Source organism: Acomys minous (genome assembly GCF_964271855.1).
Source record: "Acomys minous genome assembly, chromosome: 11".
Lineage (NCBI taxonomy): Eukaryota > Metazoa > Chordata > Mammalia > Rodentia > Muridae > Acomys > Acomys minous.
In genome coordinates, this window is record NC_140492.1 from 6,294,066 (window position 1) to 6,320,286 (window position 26,221).

At 48.6% G+C, this 26,221-nt stretch overlaps 1 protein-coding gene across 1 annotated transcript in view; it reads right to left on the reverse strand.

The window, feature by feature from the left end:
- The window catches only part of KCNE2 (potassium voltage-gated channel subfamily E regulatory subunit 2), a 170,992-nt gene that overhangs the window by 86,185 nt on the left and 58,586 nt on the right, over window positions 1-26,221 (reverse strand). Inside the window, exon 3 of the mRNA XM_084801843.1 lies at window positions 13,985-14,065. Coding sequence (XP_084657969.1) covers window positions 13,985-14,065 — 81 coding nt within the window. The remainder of the gene's footprint in view (window positions 1-13,984; window positions 14,066-26,221) is intronic.

Here is a 26,221-nt window from a genome sequence, read left to right on the forward strand (position 1 = left end):
GATAAGCGGAGTTGAAGAATGCACAGCAAAGTCTAGACAGTCATAAAATAGCTCCTAAATGAAACTGTCAGAACATGAAGGACGCACGTTTGAATCTCAGTGAGCACTAAGAGACAAAGGCTGAATGCAGACAAATAAGAGCACAGGGTAAGTAGTGGTGATGTGGGAACCAATGTCCCTGGGAAGCACAGTTTGTGTCCTTTGTGTTTGCTTTCTCCATAGGACTGGATGGAGAATATCCATCCACACAATATCCATTTGTACAGAACAAAAAGTGCGGAAGTACAGATACTTGCTGAGAACACCTCCCACGCCTCTTTTCCCTTACATATTAATACCACGGGTTGGCCATTGCTCTGCTCTTTGTCTTCTTTAAAAAAATTTTTTTAGATGCTGCACACCAGGATAGAAACTTGAGTGGTCATGAAGAGCCATAGTCCAGCCTGAAGGACGGACACGTAGAGTCTTGGACTGCAATCTGCAGATGGTAATTGCGCGGGGTTCATCTGGGCTCCCTTTGGGGAGGGATGCTATGCATCTTGCTAGGAGAGAGTAGGGTTTTTTCAGCTGAAGTAAGGGCAGAAGGATGAATGTGTGTGCAGAGAGACCACAGCACCGGGTGTGGGCAGTAGCCATTGGGCTGGTCTGTCTTCCTTTTTCTACCCAAGAGCCTCATTCCTCTTAGGAACCGTGGGATTGTGGACAATGTCATCAACCCAACAGAACTGTAAACACAAAACTGGACATCAATGTAGTCTTCCATGGTCAATGTGGTCTTCCGTGGTAATGTGGTCTTCCGTGGTCAAAGGGTCTGATGATTGCAAACACAAGGGCTTTTTCATGTGTGAGGCTTTCCCTGGCACTCAGTTGTCTCTCTCTCTCTCTCTCTCTCTCTCTCTCTCTCTCTCTCTCTCTCTCTCTGTGTGTGTGTGTGTGTGGGGGGGTGTATGTGTGTGTGGGGGGTGTGTGTGTGTGTGTGTGTGTTCATACATGTACAGTTGCATCTGTGTGTGTGCAGATATGCGCTGACAATGCACATGGAAGCAGAGACCAGAGGACAGCCACGGCTGAGGTCTCACTCTTCAGGTGCCATCTACATTTTTTAAGAGTGTCAAAAACATTTATTAGGATTATACAAATAGTCCTTCTCAAAGCAAAATCAGATGAATCTGGCATCCCTTGAAAATAGCATATGTGACTTCTACACTTTTGTCCTAAATATTAAACAAGAGGACAGCACAACCAGAGGAGACCCACGAGAGGAAGGCCCAGCGGTGTCTTCAAGTGTTAATATGATAATAATAATGATACATACGAACTTGGGATATTATTTTCATAACTGTCACTTCACTGAATTGTAATGGCCCCTGGGGAGACTTAACACATCTACTGATCATTCCAATTTAAAAAATAAAAAATATAGAGACGAAATAGCATGGCAATTATATTAATTGGGGAAAGCGGAACTGGAAGTACATTTGACTTTCAGTAAATTCCACAAGAGATTGTTTTCCTTTCTGGGTGGCTTGCTCAGGTCACTCTAGTAGTTCACAAGCCCTTGATTTGGCTACAGCATGTTTACCATTCCTCGTATTTTTAACAGGGTCTTTCGCTGACCTGGAACTTGTGGGTTTGGCTGGGGTAGCTGGCCAGTGGGTCTCAGATAGTGCTGGGATCACAAGTGTGTGCCGCCGCGCCTGGCATTCTTTGACCTGGGTTCTGGTCAAATGCGGGTTCTCATGCTTGCAAGACAAGCACTCGACCAACAGACACCTCCCCAGCCCCTACCCCAGTGCCTTTCAACTGAAGTCATACGAAAATCTCGCAGGAGATCAGCAGGTCATAGGTCAAATCCTGGCTGTGGGAAGCCAAGTGCCAACAGAATACCTGTGGGGACCAGGCGAGTCGAAGGCCGCCAACCAAAGCTCACACAATCACAGCACTGTTCTCAGCTGATAGGCTTTATCCGCATGTGTACAAGTCTGTTGGTCACACTTCCTGTCGCTCTGGCAAATACTTGAGAGGAACAGCTCAAAGGAGGAACGGATTACTTTGGGGTCGCTGCTCTAGAGCTTTCAATCCAGCGCGGCAGAGAGGGTTGAGAACAGAGCAGCCAGCACCATGGCGGCCAAAAGCAGAGAAAAAGTATTCCCATCAGTGGGCTTTCTCCTCTCCCTTCCATGCCGGCTAATCCCTGGCCTATGAAATGGCGCCTCCTGTGCCAGAGGGAGATCCTCCTCCTTAGCCCATCTACTCGGAAAATGCATGGCCAGAGCAAAGCCTTACCACAGCAGGTACACAGCTTTGAAAACTTGTGTGTGTGCAATGGCACTGAGAAGTCACAAGGCTGAGGTGGCTCAGCAGTTGAGAGCACCGGAGGACCCAGCATTCACGTCACGGGGCTCACTACCCTGGGTCCCTCCAGTTCCAGGAGAATCTGATGCCTCTGGCCTCTGTGGGCACCTGCACTCATGCTCACATACCCCATACACAGACACATACAATTACATATGTGCATAATTATATATTATTAATTTACACTATTACTATACATAGCTAATATAATGGCATATACATAACATCATATAAATGAATGGCGTGTGATAAGAACTAGGTCCCTCTTTGTGAGAATGGAAGTTTACAGATAACAACAGAGAGGAAAACAGAGTGATCTGTAGAAATATATGCAACACACACACACACACACACACACACACACACGCACACATGTGCGCACACACATGCACATACACACATACACACACACTCATGCGCACACACGCACCCGCACACACACGCACCCGCGCACATGGCCTCCCCTGTCCACTGAGAGGACCTAGGAGCAATGACAACCAAGCAGTAGTGCACTCGGCGGCAAGTACCTTTAGCCACTGTGCCATCTCACCTGCCCTACTCTAAACAGTTTACAGAGGATGACACACATGTCATGGAAAGGGAGCATGGCTCCCTCCCCCCTACCATGAGCTGCACACAGTGACTGCCTTCCAAGGAGCACAGCGTGGGAAGGAAGGAGACAACAAACTTGCAATGCAGACACCTAAAAAAATACTACCTCAGACAAGTGACGAGGCTCAAAAGCAGCATGACGCGTCCTGGTGCTGATGTTGTGAGGTGATGTGGTGAGGAGGACAGGTGTCCATGCTGTGGACATCCTCACCCAAACCCTACAGCCCTGAAAACACAGGAAGCTGATCTAACCAAGCCTATGGATTCAATGCGACATGCTGCCTTGGGCAGGGCCCTGGGACGGAAATGAGTGTTAGGAGAGATCTGAGGCCATCTGCAGAAAGTGCATAAGGCAGCCCGTGTCCCCCTGCTCGGTGTGTTAAGTGTGCCACTGATGTGAGACAGGAAGAGGGGAGCCCAGGTGTGGTGTGCAGGCGCTGTTCCGGTGTTCTGGTTTACTGTCCTTTGCTCTGAACAAACACTCTGACAGACCGAAGTCGACTCCGGAGGAAGAGTGGGTTTATCTGGCTGCCACTTGCAGGTCACAGTCCATCAAGGGAAGTCTTGGCAAGAACTCAGGCAGAAGTTGAAGGCAGGCCTGGATGATATTCCACACAGCATCCCCTACAGCCAAGGAACCCACTTCATGAACAACACAAGTGCAGCAGGAACCATGGGAAATGCTGCTTGCTGACTGACCCGCAGGCTCATGGCCAGCCAGCTTTCTTCTATAGCTTAGGGCCTCCCCTACCTGGGGATGGTACTGCCCATGGTGGGCAGGGTCCTCCTACATCAATAATCAAGACAACCCCCCACAGACATGCCCACAGCCCAACCTGACCTAGACAAGTCTTCAATGGAGGTTTTCCTATTAACTAATGCCAAGCTGACAGCTAAGTAAGACAGGCACTCACTCTGAACTAACCTCACCGCCCACAAATCTCAAACTATTCTAAATAAAAGCGCTATTTCTTAAAATGTTGTATCAGCAGAGCCAGCTCTGTCTGTGGCTCCACTGTTTGCTCTCTGCCGCAGAGAGTGGGAAGGTGGTCTGAGTTCCCCTCTGCCGCGTAGTGACTGAACCATGCCAGGTAGTCTGAAAAAACAGGGAGCTTCAGGTTCAGTGAGAGACCCTGTCTCAAAAAACAAAGGGAGGATCAGCTGAGGAAAGACATCCCAATGTCAGCATCTTTCCTTCATACACGGGCTAGCCGGTAAGCACGCCATTGTGCATACACACGCTTTAAAAGCTCGTGAGGCAGTCAGTCACCCGAAAACTTCATTTTCCTCTCAGCAGTCATGGGCTTCTGATTCCAATTGTTCAAGTATTTTTCAAGAAGACAGAGCTCTCTCCAGAGAAGGCCAGTTCCGCCCTGCATGTTAATGCTCAGACACCCCAGGCCTGCCCTGGCCATCGGGAGCCATGGGACATAATAGCTTCCTTTGTGTGCCTCTCTCCTAATCTGCAAAACAGATGCTGCTTGGACGGTCTCCACTCAGGCCATCCTCAGGATGCAGGAGGCCCCACTATTCTGGCCCACAGCTCTGCATCCCCAGTGAACACTCTCCCTATAAATCAGAAACCGACTCCAACCCCAGAACTGTGTGGCAAAGGGGCTCTGGCAAAAAGAGCCAATGTTCTTAGCTTGTGACTTCTTGTCCACCCATCGAGTCGCATAAAATCCACATGGTGTGAAGCAAGACGGGCCACAATAAACGGATGGGTCTGAATGTGATTTCTCAGCCACGCTGGCCATGCCTCCTGTCTGCGAGTCTGACGGCAAGAACAGGAGAAATGTGACAGGGTCTTTCTTGTGATCTCCAGTCCCAGAGTGAAAGCCAAGCAGAGAGGAACATCCAAACACTGGCTGCAGGAGCTCGGGCCTCCTGGCTCTCAGCCTGCCTTGGTCTCCTCTGAGGACATCGTGAGCTGGAGAGCATCCCCGGGCGGCTGGCTTCCCAGCATCCCAGGTGGCAAGTGTGATGCCGGGCTCTCAGAGGCCGCATGTCATGCAGCTCCGGCACACCTGAAGCTTTGTCTCTTCTCCTTCAGGGAAGCATGCTTGTGCCCCCTTCTCTCCCTACCCTCTTCTCTCTGGCTCCCTGGACTTGACCATCTGCAGAACAACTGGACATCAAAACAACAGCCGCTTGAGCCTCGTCCCACACGTGGGCTGCGAGTGTGGTTAAGTCAGATCACCTCCTGTCCTGGTTTCATTTCTGTGGCTGTGATAAATAAGCTGACAAAAAGCAACACAGGGGTGGAGAAAGGGGTTTGCTTGGCCTGCAGCTCTACACTACAGTTCATTATTTGAGGGACGTCAAGGCAGAAACACAAACAGCTAGCCATACCACATCCGCGGTCAAGAGAGAATAAATGCATCCTTGGTTACTCGACTCCTTGCTCTCTCTGTCTCTGTCTGTCTGTCTGTCTGTCTGTCTGTCTCTCTCTCTCTCTCTCTCTCTCTCTCTCTGTCTCTCTCTCTCTCTTTCTCTGTCTCTACCCCCACCCCCTCCAGCTAGCTTTCTCCTCTCTTACACTAGTTAGACAGTTAGAACCCCTCCATAGGGAGTGGTGCTGCCTGTAAGGGATTCACAGATAATTTTCTCTCAGGAATTCTTTGTTTTTCATTCTTGTCATATGATGGCTCTCAGAACAAACTTTTTTTCTTTTTTTCTTTGTCCTTTTCCTTTTCTTTTCTTCTTTTTTAACATTTTCTTTTTAATAGTGTAAAGTTTACTAAATTCCCCTGTCCTGGAATATGATTTTGGTAGCAAGGGACTTGTAACGCCCTGGATCCCCAGGACTTTATCCTTATTTCCCAGTCCATCTCTACTTAGTCTTTTCTACACTGTGATGTTTATGTCAGGATTTGTGGCTCATTCTTTTTGAAAGGTATGAGACAGACCTTGCCCTTTCCTCCACTGACTCAGTGGTTAAAAGTGCTTCCTGCTCTTGCTGAGGACCCAAGTTTAGTTCCCAGCAACCACATCAGGCAACTCACAATCACTTGTAACTCCAGCACCAGTGGATCTGTGCTTGCTAATTTTTACGACAACTTTACATTTTTAAAACAGTTATCTGAGAGGAGGGAACCTCAACTGAGGAAATGTCTCCACAGGATCAGGCTGTGGGCAAGCCCAGAGGCATTTTCTTAATTACTGATTGATGTGGGAGGGGCCAGACCTTCATGGGTGGGGCCATCCCTGGGCTGCTGGTCCTGGGTTCTGTAAGGAAGTAGGCTGAGCAACACCCTTCCATGGCCTCTGCACCAGCTCGTGCCTCCAGGTTCCTGCTCTGACTCCCTTTGATAGTGGGCTGTGATGCGCAAGTGTAACATTAAATACATCACTTCCTCCCCAGTTGTGTATGGTTGCAGGGTTCCATCACAGCCACAGAATCCCTCTTCTGGACTCTGTGGGATCTGCACTCTCAAGTATGCATCTCCTCAAACATATACTTAATACGCATAATTAAAAAAAATAGTTCTTTTAAAAAATATGATTACATTATTCCCTCCCTTCCTAAATCTCTTTTTAAGAAAGAAAGTCAATAAAATCTATAACTTTCAAGTCACCTTTTGTCTTCTCAGAAACTCCTCTGTGTGACAGATGCCACTGGCTGCAATCCGGAAGTCCCAGGGGGTAAGGGTATGGAGTCACACAGTTGCAGTTTATAAAACTCTAGGCCAGACATATCATTTTCCAGGGGAAGAGGAAAGGGTATTCCACAACCAGAGCTAGTCCCGACTCCCTAAGGCACTGAGCTGCTCTAACACTGCTAAGGGCCCTACCATGCTATGACCACACTGGTGTAAGAACCAGCCTTTCCCAGCTGCCAGTAAAGATGATGGTGCATCTTTGAAGGGGGCTCAATGGAGTGTTTACGTCAAATATTTGTCTGGTATTGTCTTTGGTTCTCCCGGGGAGGCATGCCAATGTCCAGTGTCCTTTTAAGATCTGACCTAGAGCCAGGGATCCCAGAACCTGAGGTCATTGCTCCCTCCTCCTCCTCCTCAGACTTTCATGACTTCCTACGCCCTAATGCTCTCCGCTCTCTGCTCTCCGAGGGGAGACTTGCAAGGTGGGCTCGTTCCCTCCTCAAGCCTGTGTGAGGAAGGGCAGCTCCCAAGAACAGAACACTCCCTCTGGATTGCCAAGACAAAGCTAAGAACCCACCCAAGGTCTCTGTATAATGTCAGAACGTCAGACACTAACTAGACCCCTCACCAAGCAGCCTCTTGGCTCTTCATGGTGTCCTGCTCAGGCCAGCTCCCCACACTACCTGTAAAAGATCTGTGCCTCAGCATCTGCAGACGAGAACCTGAGCCTTCGCCAGAAACCCAACACAAGGAGGCCCCAGGCTCAGCTCTGCCGGTGTTCCCAAAACAAGCCAGGAGGGCAGCCATAATTAGATTGCCACAAACACACCACAGTTAATAAGTGACATAAATTACCATATAAATGCTGAGCTGTGAGCCCGAGACTTGACAGGACCTTTCAGATCCAACAGACCTTGGCACTGAGCAGCGGGCCTCCGAATCTGCACATAATCTGCTTTTTGCAGCCCTTTAGAGAGAGCTGTTTACTCTGTAGCCTTGTTATTCTTCACCGGAGATGAAGGCCCTTCCAAGTCAATTAACTGCATTCCAAAGAAAACAGGGGGGCTTAGTGACAAGACTGGGAAGGTTTAGGAGCAAGGCTGAGGAGACATGGAGAGGCCTTGTAAACTGTGGTTTCTAGTACTTTGCATTGCCCTGGAGCTCCAAATGGCAGACAATGCCAAACCATGTGATTTTTTTTTTAAGTTCCATGTCTGTGCCAGGGTTTACACATGGTCAGCTTGGTTGGATGCTGCCCATGCTGAGTGGGCCTGAATGGCATGGACTCCAAGCTAAATTCCAGCCACAGCAGAGTCCGCAGTGCTCTAAGGAACTCTCCCTTTCTGATCCTCAGGACTCCCTTTTCTTTATTTTTTTAAAAGTATGTCTTTAAAATTTTTTAATATATTATTTTGTGTGTGTATATGTGTGTGTGTGTGTGTGAGAGAGAGAGAGAGAGAGAGAGAGAGAGAGAGAGAGTGTGTGTGTGTGTGTGTGTGTGTGTGTGTGTGTGTGTGTGTGTCCATACCTGAGCCATGGCATACATGTGGAGATCGAAGGACAACTGTGTGAAGTTAACTGGCTTTCCCCATGTTCACATGAGTTCTGGGAGTCAGACTGAGGTCACAGGCCTGCGCCTCAGGTAAGCAAAGCGCCTGTTACCAGCCGAGCCACATCCCTGGCCTGTCTTTATCTTTTCAATTGAGGTAAAAATTCATGTAATACAAACTTAGCCTTAAAACACCCAGTTTGGTGCCTTTATACAAACACCTTCATCAAGACCCAAAACATTCACCCTCAAAAGAAAGCGCTGTGCCTTTATGCAGTCTCCCCACCTTAGTAACCACCCATCGCCTTTCTGTCTCTGGAGTGATTCCATCTGGATATTTAAAACGACAGAATCATACAATGTATGATTGGTTACACATAGCTTCTTTTACTTTGGAAATATGTTTAAAAGTTTAGTCGTGCCAACACGCCCTCCTTCTTTTTATTGAATAATAAAATATGGGTGTACACATTTGCTTATCCATCTCTTTATGGACATTTGGGTTGTTTCACCTGTGGCTTTTGAGTGTAGTGCTGTCATGAACAGGTATGTGTATGCTTTTATTTGAATACATTTTTAAGTTATTTTGGCTGCATATCCAATAATTAATTAGCTGAGTCAAAGAGTAATCTTGTGTTTAACCGTGTAAAGGACCATACCAACATGGTCCTTTCCTTCACTTTCGAGTATAATTGCATCCTTCCTTAAAATCACACCTTCACTGTTATTTCTTAGATTTAGAACAACAAAAAGCAAGCTGGTCATAGCTCATGAGGCTGTGAGCACTAAACTCATCTGCAGAATGTAGAAATGTGGATGGAAGAGGGCCACTGAGAGACCAGAGACATTCTCTAACTCGAGTTGATCCAGAAAGTGTACCCCAAACATAAATACCGTGTGTCCTTTCTACCAAGATTCTAACTGTGTCTCAGCAGAATAGAACTGGCCAACCCAGTACCTCAGCCATGCCCTCACTCACATAGCTCAGTTGCATTATGGGAAACCGCACTCTAACTGCTCAGGACTGAACACTGACCAATCAGGGCTGCTCTCATTTACATAGAGAAGTTATATGCAAGGAAAACTGTACACAGAGTGGCTCACACAATCCACACGATGAATCCCCAAAGCCCAGCATCACGTACAGGCAGCTCTCCTGTTACTGTATCTGCTGCTCTCGTTGTAGCAAACTAAATAAGTATTTTCTTTCTATTCTGCTCCAAACGGTGAATTCTTCCATCAATGCACAAAAGTCTCTCATCCCTGATTAAAGTCTACCGCCCTTCCCCAAGGAATGAATAATCAAAGGCGCAGAACCATCACTTAGTGGTTCCCAAAGAGGACACACTGCACAGATATGCAGATCCTAGGGTACCAGTTGGAAGAATTCCTACTTCAGTTATTTTTATCTAGAAATAAAAGAAAAATGAGTTTCTGTGGTCATTGCAATTTGAATTGTGTTCCTCTCAAAAAAGACACTCAAACTTCAACCTCTAGAAAAGGGGTTCTCTCAACCTGTGAGTGGTGAGTGACTCCTTTGGGGTGGGGTGGGGGTCACATGGGAGATATCCTGCATATTGGATAGTTACATTACTATTCATAACAGGAGAAAATTATAATTATGAAGTAGCTACAAAATAATTTTATGGTTGGGGAGATCAACACAACATGAGAAACTGTATTAAAGGGTCGCAGCATCAGGAAGGTTGAGACCCCCTGTTCTAGAACCTCTCAATAGGGTTCATTTGAGGTACTGTATTTGCAAATATAATCATGTCGAAAATCAGATTATTCAGGTGAGTTGACTATCCGACTGACTGGTGTGTTTGGCATAAAAATTACATGTAAATACAGAAGACTGAAGAGATGGCTGGGGGGCACGAGGTGCTCTTTCAGAGGCCTGGGGTTCTATCTCCCACTATATCTAAGAGGCTAAAGATCTCTGCAGCCACATTAAACAATAAAGATGCTGAGAACCTGATCAGGTGTGGTCAAAATGTACAATAAGGCAACTTCAGTATGTATTTATGACCTTTCTTGTTAACAATGAACCCCAAACCTAAATTCATCTATACCTTCAGATATTAACCAATAGTTACCAAAGCGTTCATAATCAGTGCTACCTAAAGCATTTCTCCTTTAGATCATGGTATGTGGACCCTATAATTGACATAGATACAGCTTATAAGTGAACACAAAGGAAGAACGTATACAAGACCAGGCTCTACTGCTCAAAGTTACTCCGTCTGTCTAAAGCGTTTTTCAGGATATGGCTCGCCCTAAGAGACTCCCCTTTCTTGTTTGAAGAGAACTCTTAAGTCTCTTTAACAGTTTGTAGGTGAAGGTGGATTCAACCAAGATGCCCTTGAAGCTACAAAGACTCAGAAGGAAGAAGCTTTATTTTCCGTTTTTAGAAGACTTGTTATTTTACTTTGTGTGTGTGTGTGTGTGTGTGTGTGTGTGTGTGTGTGTGTGTGTGTGTGTGAATTTTGCCTGCATGTATGTATATGTACCACATGCATGCAGTGTGCACAGAAGTCAGAAGAGGGTGTCAGGTCCCCTGGACCAGGAGTTACAGGTGGTTGCAAACCACTATGTGGGAGCTGGGAACCAAGTCTGGGTCCTCTGCAAGAGCAGCAAGTGCTCTTAACCACTGAGCCACCTATCCAGCCCAAAGAGCTCTTATTTTAGAGAGTAAACACCTAAGTTCTTTGGGCTGGGCAGGGAAGGCCTGGAAGACATCAGAAGACATTGATGTCCTCATTAGGGATGACCTACCCTGGCCCAGCATCTTAAGCACCCTACATAGCCATGTGTGGCAGAGTCTAGCTGAGGAAGAGCCCTGGGCCAAGGAATGTTCCCTAACCTTTGGGTGACAGTGCCTACTGTAATGCTGTGCCTTGTCATCCGTTACATATGAGGCTAAAGGGTTCTCTAAGTCAGGACTCTGGCGCTACACCTGAGAGAGAAATCCCCTTGGACTTTTGAGCCTTCTCCTCAACACTGGTCACTACACACATTTGTTTAGGAAGGGGCCCCGAGTTACTGACTCGGGACGAGAACAAGCATTGGAAATAAAAGTCACATTTTTACTTGTCACATCAAGGATCACTCAAGGCATTGCAGTGGTTACCTGCGGTCACTTCAATGGGGGCTTTACCTGTGGTCCTGGGGCAGTTTGTGCGTTCAAGGTGAACATCAGAGTTGAAAGCCCATCCTTCCTTCAGAGGATGGGACACTGTGATTACAGCGATTTCTCTCTCAGCAGAGCTGGCCAAGCCATGTCTCAGACCTCTAGTGAGTGAAGTTCTTCTCCAGAGTCTCTGGCTTCACACAGCTATGGCAAGTGTTGCCCCTCAGGACCCTCCCCAGCCTGCAAGCATTGCCCCTCATGGTCCTCCTCAGCCTGTAAGTGTTGCCCCTCAGGGTCCTCCCCAGCCTGGAGTCCCTCCACGGCTGCATGCAGGCTAACTGTCTGGGGAAATGTGCTGTTCCCAGGTCCAAGATTCTCCCTTTGGCTTTTTCTTCTGCCGATGACCACTTTGCCTGGGCCTTATAGACTATCTCTCCCTCATGGGCCTTATAGACTATCTCTACTTTATGGGCCTTATAGACTATCTCTACCTTATTCTATCATTGAAATCCCCTCCCCCCCCCAAACAAAATGACAACAACAACAACAAAAATCCCCAAAGCCAATTTTAAATGTTAACTTGGGGCATTTGGCTCTCACTGGCTCATTTTCACGAGGTCATCCATTTGCCTTTGTACATAGTGTGTTAAAGCTCGGAGGCAAGGCACTGTCAATTGTAGGGCTTTGTAAGCAGGAAGCAACAGCTTGGTTTTAAAGTGACCCCCCCCCTCTCTTAATCAGTCCCAAATTGGTCAACATAAGAAGCTTAGAAAGCCTGTCTTCAAAAGAGCACACAAGCAGACAGACAGACAGACAATACTCAAACAGATTGATAGACAATACACAGGCAGATGGACAAACACCAGTTCTCACACTCAAATGCTTAATTTCACATTTAAAACCCACCCTAAAACATATTTGTGTGCACATAATCTTATACTAGGCATGCCAAGAATAGTCACTTTAGTGCGGGAGTTGGAAAAAACCGTGAAAACCAAGTAGCTGTGGAGTTTGTTGCTCAGATGTTATGAAGGCATTGAGGGCCAGGTTGAGTTTTGTCTCCTGTGTTTAAACACAGGGTGACACACAGAAACAATTATCATGAAACACATGACAGTGTTGCATTAAACCCCAGTGGGCACCTCGGTAAGAACAAAAGCAGTGAATTTAGCTCTCTGTCTTTGAGTGATTGCAAAGCCCTTGTATGAGCATAAACATGCAAAGGAGATGCTTGGGCTGGCGGAGAGATGGCTCGTCAGACAACTCGGATGTATCCAGATGGTGGAAGGAAAGAACAAGGTGTCCTCTGACTCCCACACACTTGCCATGGCGCGCGCGCGCGCGCGCGCGCACACACACACACACACACACACACACACACACACACACAAATAGGCAAGAAAGGCAAAGCTTGCCTTAAGTGTAGACTTAAGGATGGCCAGTCTCTGATTAGCAGCAGAGGCAGGCGGGTGAGGTAATGCCTTTTCTGGGGGCCTCAAGTAGCCTACTGAGAATTAAGGGAGGTTTCTCCCTGCTTTCCTGAGTGACCTCTTTGATCGTATCATAGCTGATAGATTTCCTACATCTGGGCAGCCCTGTTGGGGTGAGGTAATACCAAGTAGTGGGGTTCTGACCTGGGAGGGTTTGCACTCTGGGCAGCTGATCTGAGATTTCGACCAGATCAAGCATTTGCTCATCTCCTGGCATCCTCCCAGACGCCTTTTCTTCTCAAGAATGAGGCAAGCAGTCTGGATAAAGTATGGGTGTGTACACACACACACACACACACACACACACACACACACACACACATATGCACACCTTTATTAAAGCCTGGACATTCCTGATAAGCCTGGATTGGTCTTTGGAGAAGCTTCCTGGCTCCTGTGATTGACAAGGGGGATAAAGCGGGCTTCCCTCAGGGGGAGCGGGAGGTGTACCAGCGGATCGGTAAGATGTTCTACTCAACCGTCACTGAAGGAACTTCTTTCTCCCACTGAAGAGACTATCACAAAGATCCACAGCTGGTCAAAACGCAGAGAACAGGAGAGCATGCGCAGTCCCAAGGCTCACATCCACAGTGCATCCCACACACCTAAGGCTCGGGGAACACTGAGGAAGAGGGGGAGGAAGGGCTGTAGGAGCAGAGGACCTGGATGTCTGCTGCTAGACAGTGTCTTCTAGAATGACTGCGTAGCTGCTCCACAAAATCTTAGCAACATGGCTGCCTAAATAAGACCTACATAATGACAACTCCAATTGACATATCAGTGTAGATGGGAGAAATTTCACAAGCCCCCTCTCCCTTAGACAAAGGCCTACAGGTGATCAGTAGCTGCTGAGAGGGGACAGTCAGTTTCTCCAGGGATGTCCCTCCTGAGGGGTTACCAATCTCAAGTGATCAGCCTAAACACATGTACATACAAGCAACAGTAAATGGCTCCAGGAGGACAGACAAATGACAGGCAGATAAATGGGTAGATGGATGGATAGATAGATAGATAGATAGATAGGTGACAGGGCATTAGCAGTGTGTGCTGGTCCAGTGCCTTGATATATGAAAGTTTGCATCCGTGAGGACCGGTTTCTAAGCTGATCTCCTAACCACTGTCCAGAGTCTTACAATGATGGATTCCATAAAAGGCGAGGGGTTTCCCAGCCCCGTGCCCACAATCCAGGCTCCGCTGGAAAGAGGGGAAGGACACTTTAAGAGATTAGAAACATAAGTCTTACCTCCTGGCCTGGCTCCCAACTGCTATGTGCTGATATTGAGGTTTGAAGTCCATCTCGAAAGGGGGGCCAGGCTCTTGGGTCCTGGAAGAAGGAATTGGACAGAGACACATGGTCAAGAGCAAAAATATAAAAAAATTTATCTGAAGCTCTTTTCTAAGAGAGAGAGTAGCCGAGATCAAAGAAAACAGTTTAAATTTTTTTAAATTTACAGTTGTTTTTACATTTAGTGTGTGTGTGTGTGTGTGTGTATATATGTGTATGTGTGTGTGTATGTGTGTGTGTATGTGTATGTGTGTTGTGTATGTGTGTGTGTATGTGTGTGTATGTGTGTATGTATGTGTGTGTGTGTGTGTGTGTGTGTGTGTGTGTGTGTGTAGAAGCCCGTGTATGCACACACTGTGGTACGTGTCAGGGTCAGAAGATAGCTTGCTAGAGCCAGTTCTGTTCTTCTATCACGTGGGGGGAGGGGCTGGGAATCACACCCACATCACCAGGCTTGGTGACAAGCCCTTTCATCCACCCAGCCATCTCACCAGAGCAAGAGAGAAAGGTTAAAAGCTCAGTTGGCAACCAGTGTACAAAGAATGGTGGTCTTTATGTCACATGGGGGCCATTTACAGAGCCAGCCCCTGGTTATTTGCACATTACATGGTTTCCTGTGACTGGCCTATCTGTCACACAGGGTTCTACATACAACTTCATGCCTTGCATTATCTCATCAGCATATGAAGCCTCCATGGTGGGGCGGGGCTGTGAGGTTTAGTAATATAATGAGGCTGGGGTCACCTTGAGACACTGGAGGCCTGTGTGCCTGTATTAGTGGCCTCATGTGACACTGGAGGCCTCATTAGTGGCCCCAGCTTTCATAGCCAGGCCCTGTCTGGGGACTTTTGGGCTTCTCTGCCAACAAGGCTTCTGGACTCACTGCGAGCAGGTGCCACAGGCATTAGACTTAGGAAGAAGACGACACAAGTCCTCAACTTTGCAAATTCAGAAGGATTCCCACTGGCAGAGAACTTGGCAGGACTGCTCTCCCACCCATGGGCTGGGAAGAGAGAAAGAGGAAAAAAAAGATGATGGAGAAGAACAAGTGAGGGTGACTTGGGAGTGCGTGTGATATAAGGGTCTAAGTATAAAGACTGAATGAGAAGAAAAGGAGAGAATCGAGATTCCTCCCTCCTTCACCCTCCTAAATGGGCGTGTCCTCCACCCTCCTCTGACCAGAAGGTAGAGGTGGGTGGGAGGAGTTAGCAAACAAAATAAAACAACAACAACAAGAAGAAGAAAGCCTCAAAGAATTTCCATTTAAAGAGGCCAGGGGAAGGTAAAAGGTCCCAGGCATAAACACCTCATCCTTGGGAAGGCATCATCTCTGGAGGAGTGCCCAGACCCTCCCAGGTGCCCAGTCCAGCCGTGGGCCCATGGCAGGACCCTGACAAGACCGCTCCCACAGGCGGCTAACAAGACTGTGTACCTGGCTTCCTCCAGGCCCGGCCCTGACTGGGTTGGTTTTGAAGGAAATATTTGTACTAAAGGGAGCCGGTGGAAGGAAGATTTCATCACCTCTTATCTCCCATGGCTTAGAAAAACAACCGCTATCTCAGGGAACAGCGACCCGTGGCACTTGTGTTTGAGGCTGGCTTCTCCTGGGAGCTGCCTTTTTCCCACAGCCCCGGTCTCAGTTTACTTTGCCCTGCAAGGTTCCCATGACGGCCCGTGTGCCTGGAATGGCCCCCTGAGCACCCCAAGGCCTTCTGAGAAACTCCAGACTTGACGCTGGCATCGCTTTCTGATCTGTCCGGCTGTCTTTGTGATGGCGACTCAGAACTCCAGCCCTCCAGGCAAAATGTCTCAGCCGGGAGCCTCTCAGCTGGGAAGAGCTGGAGAGGCCTTTCCAAGACCCAGGCCCATCAGCTGCGCAGGCGCACAGCCACACAGCCACATAGCCCAAGAGGGCGCGTCAGACTGTCCACACTTGACCCTACGTTATCTCTGCTCTCCCAGCAACCGTTTTGCTAGCTCATCTTTGTGCTCATGCACCACCCCCAGACCTAAGGCAGAGGTTTCCACTCTCCCCAGCAATCATTCCGTTAGCCTGTCATGTACCCATGCACCCTCAGACCTGAGTGAGGCAGACGATTCCTGCCTCTATCCCTCATCCCTGAGCGTGTATTTCAGACTAGGGCAGAATTCTTCTCTCCAAAGAGCCACGTGCAAACCCGAGAGTGGGCTCTGTCTACAGCCACCATCGCCGTTGCAGCTCCCCGACTCACGCACGCATGCACTCCTCTCCAGCTCCTTCACGCTCGCTGGTTGGCAAACCCTACAGCCTCCGCCGTTTCTTTGAGCATCCCTTCCAGCCATGGTCTGTGACTCTCAAGCCTTGCTCTATCGCAGTCTCTCGTGTGTGTGTGTGTGTGTGTGTGTGTGTGTGTGTGTGTGTGTGTGTGTGTGCGCGCGCGCGCGCATATGGAGAGAGGCCAGAGATTGGCATCAGATGTCTTCTTCAATCTCTCCCTACACCATCATGCCATTGGTAGGATGCCTCACTGAGCCAGAAGCTCATCGGTTTATTAGGCCAGCTGCCCAGTGAGCTCAAAGGATCCTCCGCGACTGTCCCAGTGCTGGGGTTACAAACTTGCACACTATAGCACCCAGCTTTTCACATAGGCTCTGAGGATCCGAACGCTGGTCCTTATGCTTGCCCACTAACCACTCTACTTGCTGAGCCATCGCCAGCACTGAGGAAAAACAAAACAAGCAAAGACCAGGAAAGCCTCAATACCTGTTCTGAGGACCCACCCACCACAATTAATTAGTTAATTAATTAAAACTATGCATGATTGTCGCCAAGCCCCATCTGCTTCTGAACTCTCGCGAACAACCCAGCTCAGGTCTCAGCCTCCTACGGGTTCCTTGGACCCCAGCTTTAGTGACCATCTTTTTTCCTCTACTCAGCATTGCAGCCCCATGTTCACACTGGGACCTGGCCAAGCTCAAGGGCCCCTCTACTTTTAAAAGCCCAAGTGACCTCCCTCGAAGCTGCCACCTCCCAGCCTAGCCCCTCTCAGCCCCATAATCCTGCGGTACTGGTTCTTGGCACCTGTTTTGCCTTCCACCGTATTCTACTTAGACTCGATGGTTCAACCTTTCCCCAGTGCTGGGCACTGTCTTCTTTAACCACGCCAGCTGCAGCACCCGGCTCATCTAAGCCGGAGGTCAAGTGTCAGAACAGCTAAGGACCAGCTGCACCCACTTAAGTTGCCCACGTGACCGCGCATCATGCTTCTCCGCTGGCTCTCGCCCCAATCACCGCCCCCCCCATGTCAGTATAAACCCTCTGCGCAGACCACACTTCAGACCTACCCCATCTTAACATGGCTACAACCTTGCATTTCACTGAACTGAGTAAAGACAACTACTCCTCCCACCACCACCTTCCACCCTCCTGGAGAAGGCTAATTTCCTTCACAGAGCCTCATCAAACCTCAGGCCACCCACCTATTGGGAGCCTCATACTGCGGAGTATATCCTCGCTAGCTCTGCTCTTCCAGCTCTTTCCATCCATACTGAGATATCCTACACTCAGAAATAGTCTTAAAGGAAGAAAAAAGAAGGGGAGAGAAAGAAAGAGGGAAGTGAAATGAAGGGAGGGGAGAGAAGCTTACATTAACAGAGTAGAAGTGGCTGAGTCCACTGGATCGGGACAGGAGCCTGGTAGTTGCTTGGTCCTTGAGACGGGGATGCTCAGCAGTTGGAGTGCTCCCACAGCAGTTGCCTCACACTGCGGAGGCATCGCCAGCCAGCCCACCGAAAGCTGCTCAGCCCCCTCTGTGGTCCCAGTCGGGTGCCAGTGAGCTGCTTTCCTGGAGAGCCACTGGCTCCATGATGGACGCCTAGAAATGCAGGTACTGACCACAGACACCTGCGGCAGCATGAGGTGAATCGCCTCAGCGGCTAGCGGGAAGAGCAAGAGGGCAGAAGATGAGACATCCTTCTCAGTGCCCTTTCTATCCAAATGCTACCAGAAGGTTCCACCCTTGGGTGGGTCTTCCTGTATCAGTTACGTCAGTCAGGACAATGCTTCAGGTGGGACTCCCTGCTCATCTGATCCTAGTTTGTGGCAAATTGACATTAAAAGGGGAGGGAAGGAGAAGGAAGGGGATGAGACAGGAAGGGAAGGTATGGGAGGGGAGCGGAGGGGACACGGAAAGGAACCTCCCACCTCCATCTTCTACTCTTTCCTTTGAGGTCCCTTCTAGAAAGCTCTATCCCCACGTACCCCGTTTACTCCTATCCGTGTCCCCTGCTTTCACTCCACCACAATGATGAACAGGTGTCAACAAGGTCTCTAATTGCCTCTGTTCTAAACAGAACGGCTGGGGCCGGGCCTCTCCAGATCATGGAACCACTGGTGACCCCACTCTCAACCCCCCCTCCTCCTCCCAGCTTCCCTCTCCTGTCTCTCCTCCTCTCCTCCTCCCAGTTTCCCTCTCCTGTCTCTCCTCCCCTCCATGACTACAATGTGTTGGGCTCTTTGAGGTTCTGTTCCAGGCCCTCTTCCAGGCTCTTCACTCCTGGATAACCCCTCTGTTGCCACTACCAGAAGCATCGTGCAAACGCTGGTTCATTTTGTCTGCAAAGACACAAGCTATCAATGGTGGCTTCTCTCCCATGTTGCAGAAAGACCCTGGGCCGACATGGGGACGTACTGATTTGGGGGTCCCAGTCTCCTGGGCTTTGGCAGTGCACAGAATGCATGGTACTGAACAGTGTTGAGTGCATCTGAACAGTCTGACATCGCCGTGTCTATCAGCCTTCCAGGAGATGGAGCACAGCAGGAAACAGGATCCTTTGCAATGAGGAGGACATGACTCAGAAATAGGAGACATGTCTCTGTACATTGCCTACCAGCCAGAAGTGAGAGCAGGGTCCACTCTGAGTTCCGAGGGACACTGGTACCTGCAGGCTTCAGACGCCTCTAGGTTTGAAAGAAAGTGGACAAATAAAAGGGAAATTAGCAAGATTGGGCCAGCAAAAAAGTGGTAGCTTTTTGTCAAATTAAAAAAAAATAAAGTTTTCCAATCTACCACCTGTCTCCATGACTACATAAAAGAAAGGACATTTCAACCCTAAAACTGGTGATGACATATTCTCAAAATAGAGGAAAGTCTAAGTGAATTTAGATTTAGGGAGGATGTACGATGCCACCTTTGCGTTACCCAAGCGCCTGTCTCCTGGCCTGAATGAGGACCACAACTGACAGGTGGCTGAGAGTCATCGGTGTCCTCTTTGCTTCTCAAAGCCACTGACTTAGGGGCAGCAACTTCTCGTGTCATTAGACTCTGGGATCCTGGGTTAATTACTTCCTGCTGCGATAAAACCATCGAGTTCATCTGTGCTTCTGACTCCAGAGGGGCAAGAATCCATTATGGTAGGGGCGGCTGGAGCAAGAAGCCAAGAAGCTCACATCCTCAGTGCAAACTGGAAAGAAGAGAGAGATTATTCTCTCTCAAAGCCTGCCTCCAGGAAGCTTCCCTCCAGGAAGGCCATGCCTCCTAAACCTCTCTAAACACTCCACACCTGGGGACCCAGTGCAGGGATATCTGATTCCACTGGGCACTGGTCGGGAGCTCTCAGTCTCTTTGTTTCTAGAAGCCCCTTGTGCAGTGAGGCTCAGTGCTGTGGCCACCTCCCCCCATCCATCCCTCCACAGGCCCTCACACCACATCAGGGGTCTCCAGAAAGTCATCCTCTACGGATGCTGTAGCCTGCTCCACGCAGGAGCAGGAGAAGACTATACCATCCTTCTGAGAATCTTGAAAGGTGACACTTTAGCCACATGGTCCCCTCCTTCTGCTTCCTATGTCCTTAGTAGGGAACAAGTGCTCCACAGACCAGCTCTGGGACCCTTGAGATAGGCTACACGTGCCCTGTCCCACAGTGGCCATGTGGACCATGCGAGGAGCCTGCGCTTGGTCTGAACTGCTGTAAAATGAGTCCCTACAGCATGTGACCCTCGCATTTCTCTTTTCTCAGCTTTCATCTGTCTCATCTGTTTCTCTAGGCTGGGGAGCTTTATGTACCAGGGACCACTGGCCTTCAGTTACCCACACATCCAAGGAACTGCAGTGAAACTGAAGAGCTTGTCATCCAAAGGAGAATCATTCTGCACCCTTGCTGTGTCTCTGTCTCTGTCTTTCTCTGTCTCTCTCTGTCTTTGTCTCTCTCTCTTTCTGTCTCTCTCTTTCTCTCTGTCTCTGTGTCTTTCTGTGTCTCTGTCTCTCTCTCCCCCACCCCCGCATCTCTGTGTGTGTGTGTGTGTCTGTGCACATGTCTACATATATATGCATATGTGTAAGCTTTCATGAGTATACATAATGTGCATGCCAGAGGTCAACCCTGGGTGCCATGCCTTAGGAGCCATGCACTTTTTTTTTTTTTTAAGAACTATATATTTTGGTGAAGAGGCCTTGGTGTGCAGACCACGCCTGAAATGATCCCGGCCCACCCTAACATCTACCCCATCTATGGTCTGATGGAGCCTGTAAGGGGGTTGGTCCTACAGATCCAAAGCTGCAGGCTCTCCACGACACAGGACAACAGCAGGATCTCAGAGAGGAGTTCCAGAGGGGAATCCAGTATTGATGGTGTAGCAGGAGCCAGAGGCCTTTAGGCAGAACAGCAACTCACTGCAATGAACATTTGTAAGCGAAGATGTGAGGATAAAAGAGTAAACTGTGGAACACAGTGTCACCCACTACAGCTTCCACAGTGAGATTTTTTTGGTGGGAGGAGGTTGCAAGGGTGGAGGGTGGGTATGAAAGGATGAGGAAATGAGTGGGATTGGGACACAGGATGTGAAATTCACAAAGAATCAATGAAAAGTTAACTAATAAAAAGAAATAAGTATTTTAATTTTGTGCGTGTTTTACCTGCATGTGCGAACGCGCACTGAGTATGTGCCTGCTACCCACAGAGGCCCGAGAGAGCATTGGATCCACTGGGCTTGGAGATCCCGATGGTTGTGAGCTGGGACCTGGCCCCAGGTCCTCTGCAGGAGCAGCCAGTGCTCTTACCTGCTGAGTCACCTCTCCAGTCACTCATCTTGTTTTTTAATGTTGTGTCTCTCACTGTCCTAGAACTCTCCAAGCAGGCTAGGCTGACTGGATTACAATAGTGAGCCGCCACACCTAAGTATTTTTTAAATGTGGCTTCTGGGGACTGAACTCAGGTCCTAGTGTCTCCATGGCAAAGCACTTTACTGACAGAGCCACGCCCAGGTTCACGCACCCCTTCCGTCTTCCACATGCAGAGTAGACTCTGAGGGTCCAGGAGCATTCTCAGGCATGTACCGAGAAAGGAAGCCTGCTAGGGTCGAGATGGTTCCTCACCTGCTTTTCTTGTGTCCCACCTTGAAAAGAAAACACCTCACCCAAAACCCCTTATAGCCTATTCCTGAATCCCTAAGCTATTTTTTTTTTTCAAGAACCCTTTCTCTGTTCTCATCCAGAGACTGGAGAACTCAGCTTTTACAACTGAGTTTTGAGAGAAGGCCTTGAGAGCATAAAATCCAAGGGAATCTCAAAATACTTAGAGAAACTGAGGCCCCCAAAAGTCAAGTGGTCACAGCACAAAGTCACACCGTAGCCATGTCCAGGATCTAGGTCACGTGACCAGACACACTCAGCGAGGTTCCCTGTAGGGGCTAGCCTGAGGAACCGGAGTCTGGAGTTTTGAAGGATGAAATAGCTGAGGCTGGCCCTGCCCCTTAGGGTCGTTGTTACCCCCTGTGCCAAGTGGACTTAATAAACAGAGGAATCGCACAGGAAATTCTCATGGAAGGAGTCTTCAAATCTGTGAAGAAAATGTTCCCTTGTTTACAGAAGACTGAACCCTAGATTTGATGCCAGCCCTGGTTTGTTTCAACCAAGAAAAGAAATTAGTGGCAAAAGAATATTTTGATAACGAATGGAAAGCTGTCGGGACATTCTTGAGCAGAGAAAGGTAAACAAACTGTTATTTTTCTTTTTAATGAGTAGCTGTCTCAAAGGAGGACAAAGGGGATTCACAGTTCTCAGCCAGTCTGAAGAGACACGTGGGGTGCAGGGTCTGATGTTGGCTCCTCCTCCTCCTCTCATGCACATAGCATATGTGTGTGCTTGTGTGTGCATGTGTGTATCTGTGCACATGTGTGTGTGTATGTGTGTGTGTATTATTTCCTAAAGCAACCCTAGTTAATGGAAAAATTGTAAAACATTTGTAAATGACCTCAGAACTCTACAGAACACTACAGTATCTATTTCAAAAATAACCTGGGAGTATTTGGTGTCCACTTTGGCCTGGTGAATTTCCACTGTGGGAAGTTCTACATAATTTCTTCATTCCGGCCCAATTCACTTGGAGTGGCATGATTTGATTAAGAATTTCTTCACTTTTAATTGCATGCCAAGCCTCCGGGGCATCGTTTGTTGCGTGGCCCTGAGTGGCTGGAACAGGGATGGGAGGACATATGACTCTCTAAAGGTTTGCATCTGACCTGGCTAGTGAAACCCTGCCTGGTGTCTGGCAAGCTCTCGTTTATTATAAACAAGCCTGGCTCAGCTGGCAGTGAGCTGTGTATGGTCCATGGCAAGAAGCATCCCGAGAAAAGGCTGAATCTGCAGAGCTCTCAGCCTCTTTGGAATGTGGATTCTCACTGCACTTGGTTGAAGTCCACCCACCCCTGGAAAATTGCATCCCGAGCTGCCCACCCCACACACAAATGATCACCATAGTCTGGTGGGGAAAGGGCTCAGCATAAAAAATCAACAGCTAAGTACTGTCTCCTCCAGTGTAAACAAGGCAATAACAATCTCACCATTAGGGTTGGGAAAGGCATTAGGAATCTTATAGATCAATTCCTACCATGTGGTTAAATCCCACAAATAGTATTTATAGGTGGGCCCTTCGGGATGGTATAAGTGGAGAAAGTGAGCTAAGTGCTAAGCCAGCATTCACTCATTCACTCGTACTGCATTCATTCACGCATTGCTTTCTTGAGGGGCTAAAGAGACCCAAGACCAGTGCAGAAATTCTAAGCCTTACGCTTTGTTCTCCTGCCTATGCATGTGATGCGGAAGTTGCTTCAAGTTCCCAAGTCCCTGACTTCCCACAGTGATGGACTGGAGCCCAGAACTGTGAGCCAAGTGAAGCCTTCTCTCCCTTAAGTTGCTTCGGGCAGGGGATTGTATCACAGCATCAGAGAGGGGCTGGGAGACGATATTACCTCACCCTCATTCAAAGACTGCCATTTTGTTCAGATATCCATCCTGCTCCATGCACCGAGGTCTCATGGCAGAGCCTGAGGGAGGGGATAAAGAGACCCAATTGCTCTGTATTTCCACAGGATGAGACCAAGACCCTGGCTGGCCCGTAAGACATGACTAAATGCCGCGTGTAGGGGTGTAGCAAGCCAGACGGGGAGATGCTGCAGCATTACTGGCCTCTGAATGTTTACCTGGACATGTCCTTTGTCTCCCAGCCACGAGTTCTTCCCAGTGAGTGAACCTCTCTCTGCTGGTGGACTGTCCCCCACTAGAAACCCCCCTTTCCATTTGTGTATCCTTCCAATTGTGAACTCTCCCCACACGGCTCTGACCCCCTTCCCGTCTCCCCATACTAGCAAGCTGTCTCTCCACAAGTGGAAAGCTGAAGGGGAGCCCAGGCTAGACCACTGTGATCCCTTTCGGAAAGCTGGAAGAGGATGGCTAGCGAGGGGAGGGAAGAAAATGTCTACTCTGCATTCGTTACTTTTCCTCTTGTTACAATGAAAGAGTTGACAGAAAGAGGAGGGGCATAGTTTGCCTCACAGACCGGGCACAGCCCATCCCAAGGGAGGCCAGTCATGGTGGCCGCAGTGTAAGGCGGCTGGCCACACCAAATCCATGGCCACAAAGCAGGAGATAAATGCGGGTGCTCTGCTCACCTCCTCCTCGTCCTCCTCCTCCTCCTCCTCCTCCTCCTCTTCTTCTTCTTCTTCTTCTTCTTCTTCTTCTTCTTCTTCTTTTTTTTTTTTACTGATTCGTTCTGGTCCTTCAGCCCCTGGAATGGCACTACCCAGAGTTAAGGTGTGTGTGCCCGCCTCAAGTAATGCCAGAGGACTGTCTCGCATGTGACTGGAGATCTGGCCAGGTGACAATCAATTTTGATCCTCACAAGTTCAGGAATATCTTACAGAAGAGCCTAGGTTCTGGGCAGTTTAAAATATGACCCATGGGTTTGACTGCTGTGGAGCTGGGGGCTTGGATACCTCCCCCGCCCTCACCTTCCCCCACCCCCCGGCATGTCTAGTCTTTGCACTGGTGTGTTTGGGTCACACACAACACCAACTCTGCCCCAAGGCAGCAGCGTCCGTAGGGGAAGTGTACTCTTATGTAACACAGGCCCCGGTGGGGCACTAGAGGCGGCTGAATAAATGGTTCACGGACAGCAACAAGGAGTCGGTTCTTTGCATTTCTGGTTGTGGTGTGGGCTTTGCGTTCAGCCTGGTGTCAAGGCCGCTGCAGGAATTCCAAGCATTTTAATAATCGTCCCCACCAAGTAAACAGCTCCCTTTGCGTTCTATGCCGCTCGGATTCTGCTGACTCAAGGAGGCTCCGGGGCTCCGGACTGAAAACAAAATCCAAGGTCCCGGCACCGAAGATGACATTTAGGTCTCGAGAGGCACAGAAAAGACCTCAAAAAAGGCAGCCAGCTTGTTCTGAAGGCTCAGATCTTGGAAGAGGAGATGCCGTGTGCAAAGTACAGCTCTTGGCATTAAGAGAGAATATGCCCAACCTCCAGGGAGTCTCAATGCAGCCTTTAGCCCACATCGTGAGGCAGGGAGCCAAACCTGAGGAGGTTCCTGTAATACGAAGCCTTGAAAGCAACTCAGTAGTAAGGCCAGCCTTGTCCGGGAGCGCTGGTCCTTTTACAGCTCAGAGCTTTGTGCAGTCCCTAAACAGCAGCCGGAGACGTCTGCCAGGAGGACAACCAACTCATCGTGGAGGAGCACCTCACAGGTGCTGGCCAAGGGAGGGGAGCACCACTAACCTGATGGAGCAGGCTCGCTGAGGGAAGGCTTTCCTGTGTGCCCAATCTCCTTTTTATAAAACTATGAAGGCCTGGGGGCATTTAGTTCAATCATTAGGGGCTTTCCAGCATGCGTGACGAAGCCCTCGGTTTGATCCCCAGTGTCACATAAGCCAGCAATGGTGGCTTGTGTTTCTAGTCAGCACATGGAGGGTGGACACAGCTCAAGCCACCTTTAGTGATACAGTGAGACCTAATGGAGGATGCAGCTCCAGTACCTGAGGGATCCTGCCAATGGGTGCCATCTTTGAAATGGGAATGGGATGTCTGTGTGGACAGGAGAGATGGGCCAGACTCCAGTGCATAAAGAATAAGAATCAAAATAACACGGATGCTGGGCGTGGTGGCACACGCCTTTAATCCCAGCACTCACTCGGGAGGCAGAGGCAGGTGGATCACTGTGAGTTGGAGGCCAGCCGGGTAAGCAAGTCCGGGATGGCCAAGATAACATAGAGAAACCCTGTCTTGAAAAAACAAAACAAAAGAACAGCAACAAAAAGAAAAGAAAAAAAAAAAACACGGGGGCTGATACCCACAAAGTGCGGCCAGTGACTAGAAAAAGAATGACACCAGATTACAAGGATTCCACCCTCTTGGAGGCTCAGGCAGGAGGGTTTTGACCTTTTGTAGCCTTTAGGCTACAAAACTTAGACCTGAACCCCCAAAACAAATACTGGGTGTGAAGCTCAGCAGCAGGACATTTGTTATGCAGAGGGCCCCAGGATCCTCAGCACCTCAGCATCAACCCCTCACATGCCAAAAAAAGAAAGAAGAAAACGAAAAAAAGAAGAAAAAAGAAAATGATTATAGAACAAACAAAAAAACCCATAGAGCCAACTAATAAACTCAAAAGTAGTTTCTTTGAAACACAAAATACTGATAAAATACATAAGCAGCTGCTTAATAAAACCAAGACGAATATAAAGAGAACAAATAGATTAAATGAGATTAAATAAGTCCCAAGAACTGACATAACCATGGAAACCAAACCAATCAAACCTATGTACTTTGTCCAGTGTTATAAAAATAGGATTTCAAATCCATGGGTGGAAATAGTCTCTGTGCTCTGGAGTGGAGAAGGTCAGTGTGGTGGCCCCCAACCACACGAGGGAAACAAGCGCTTAG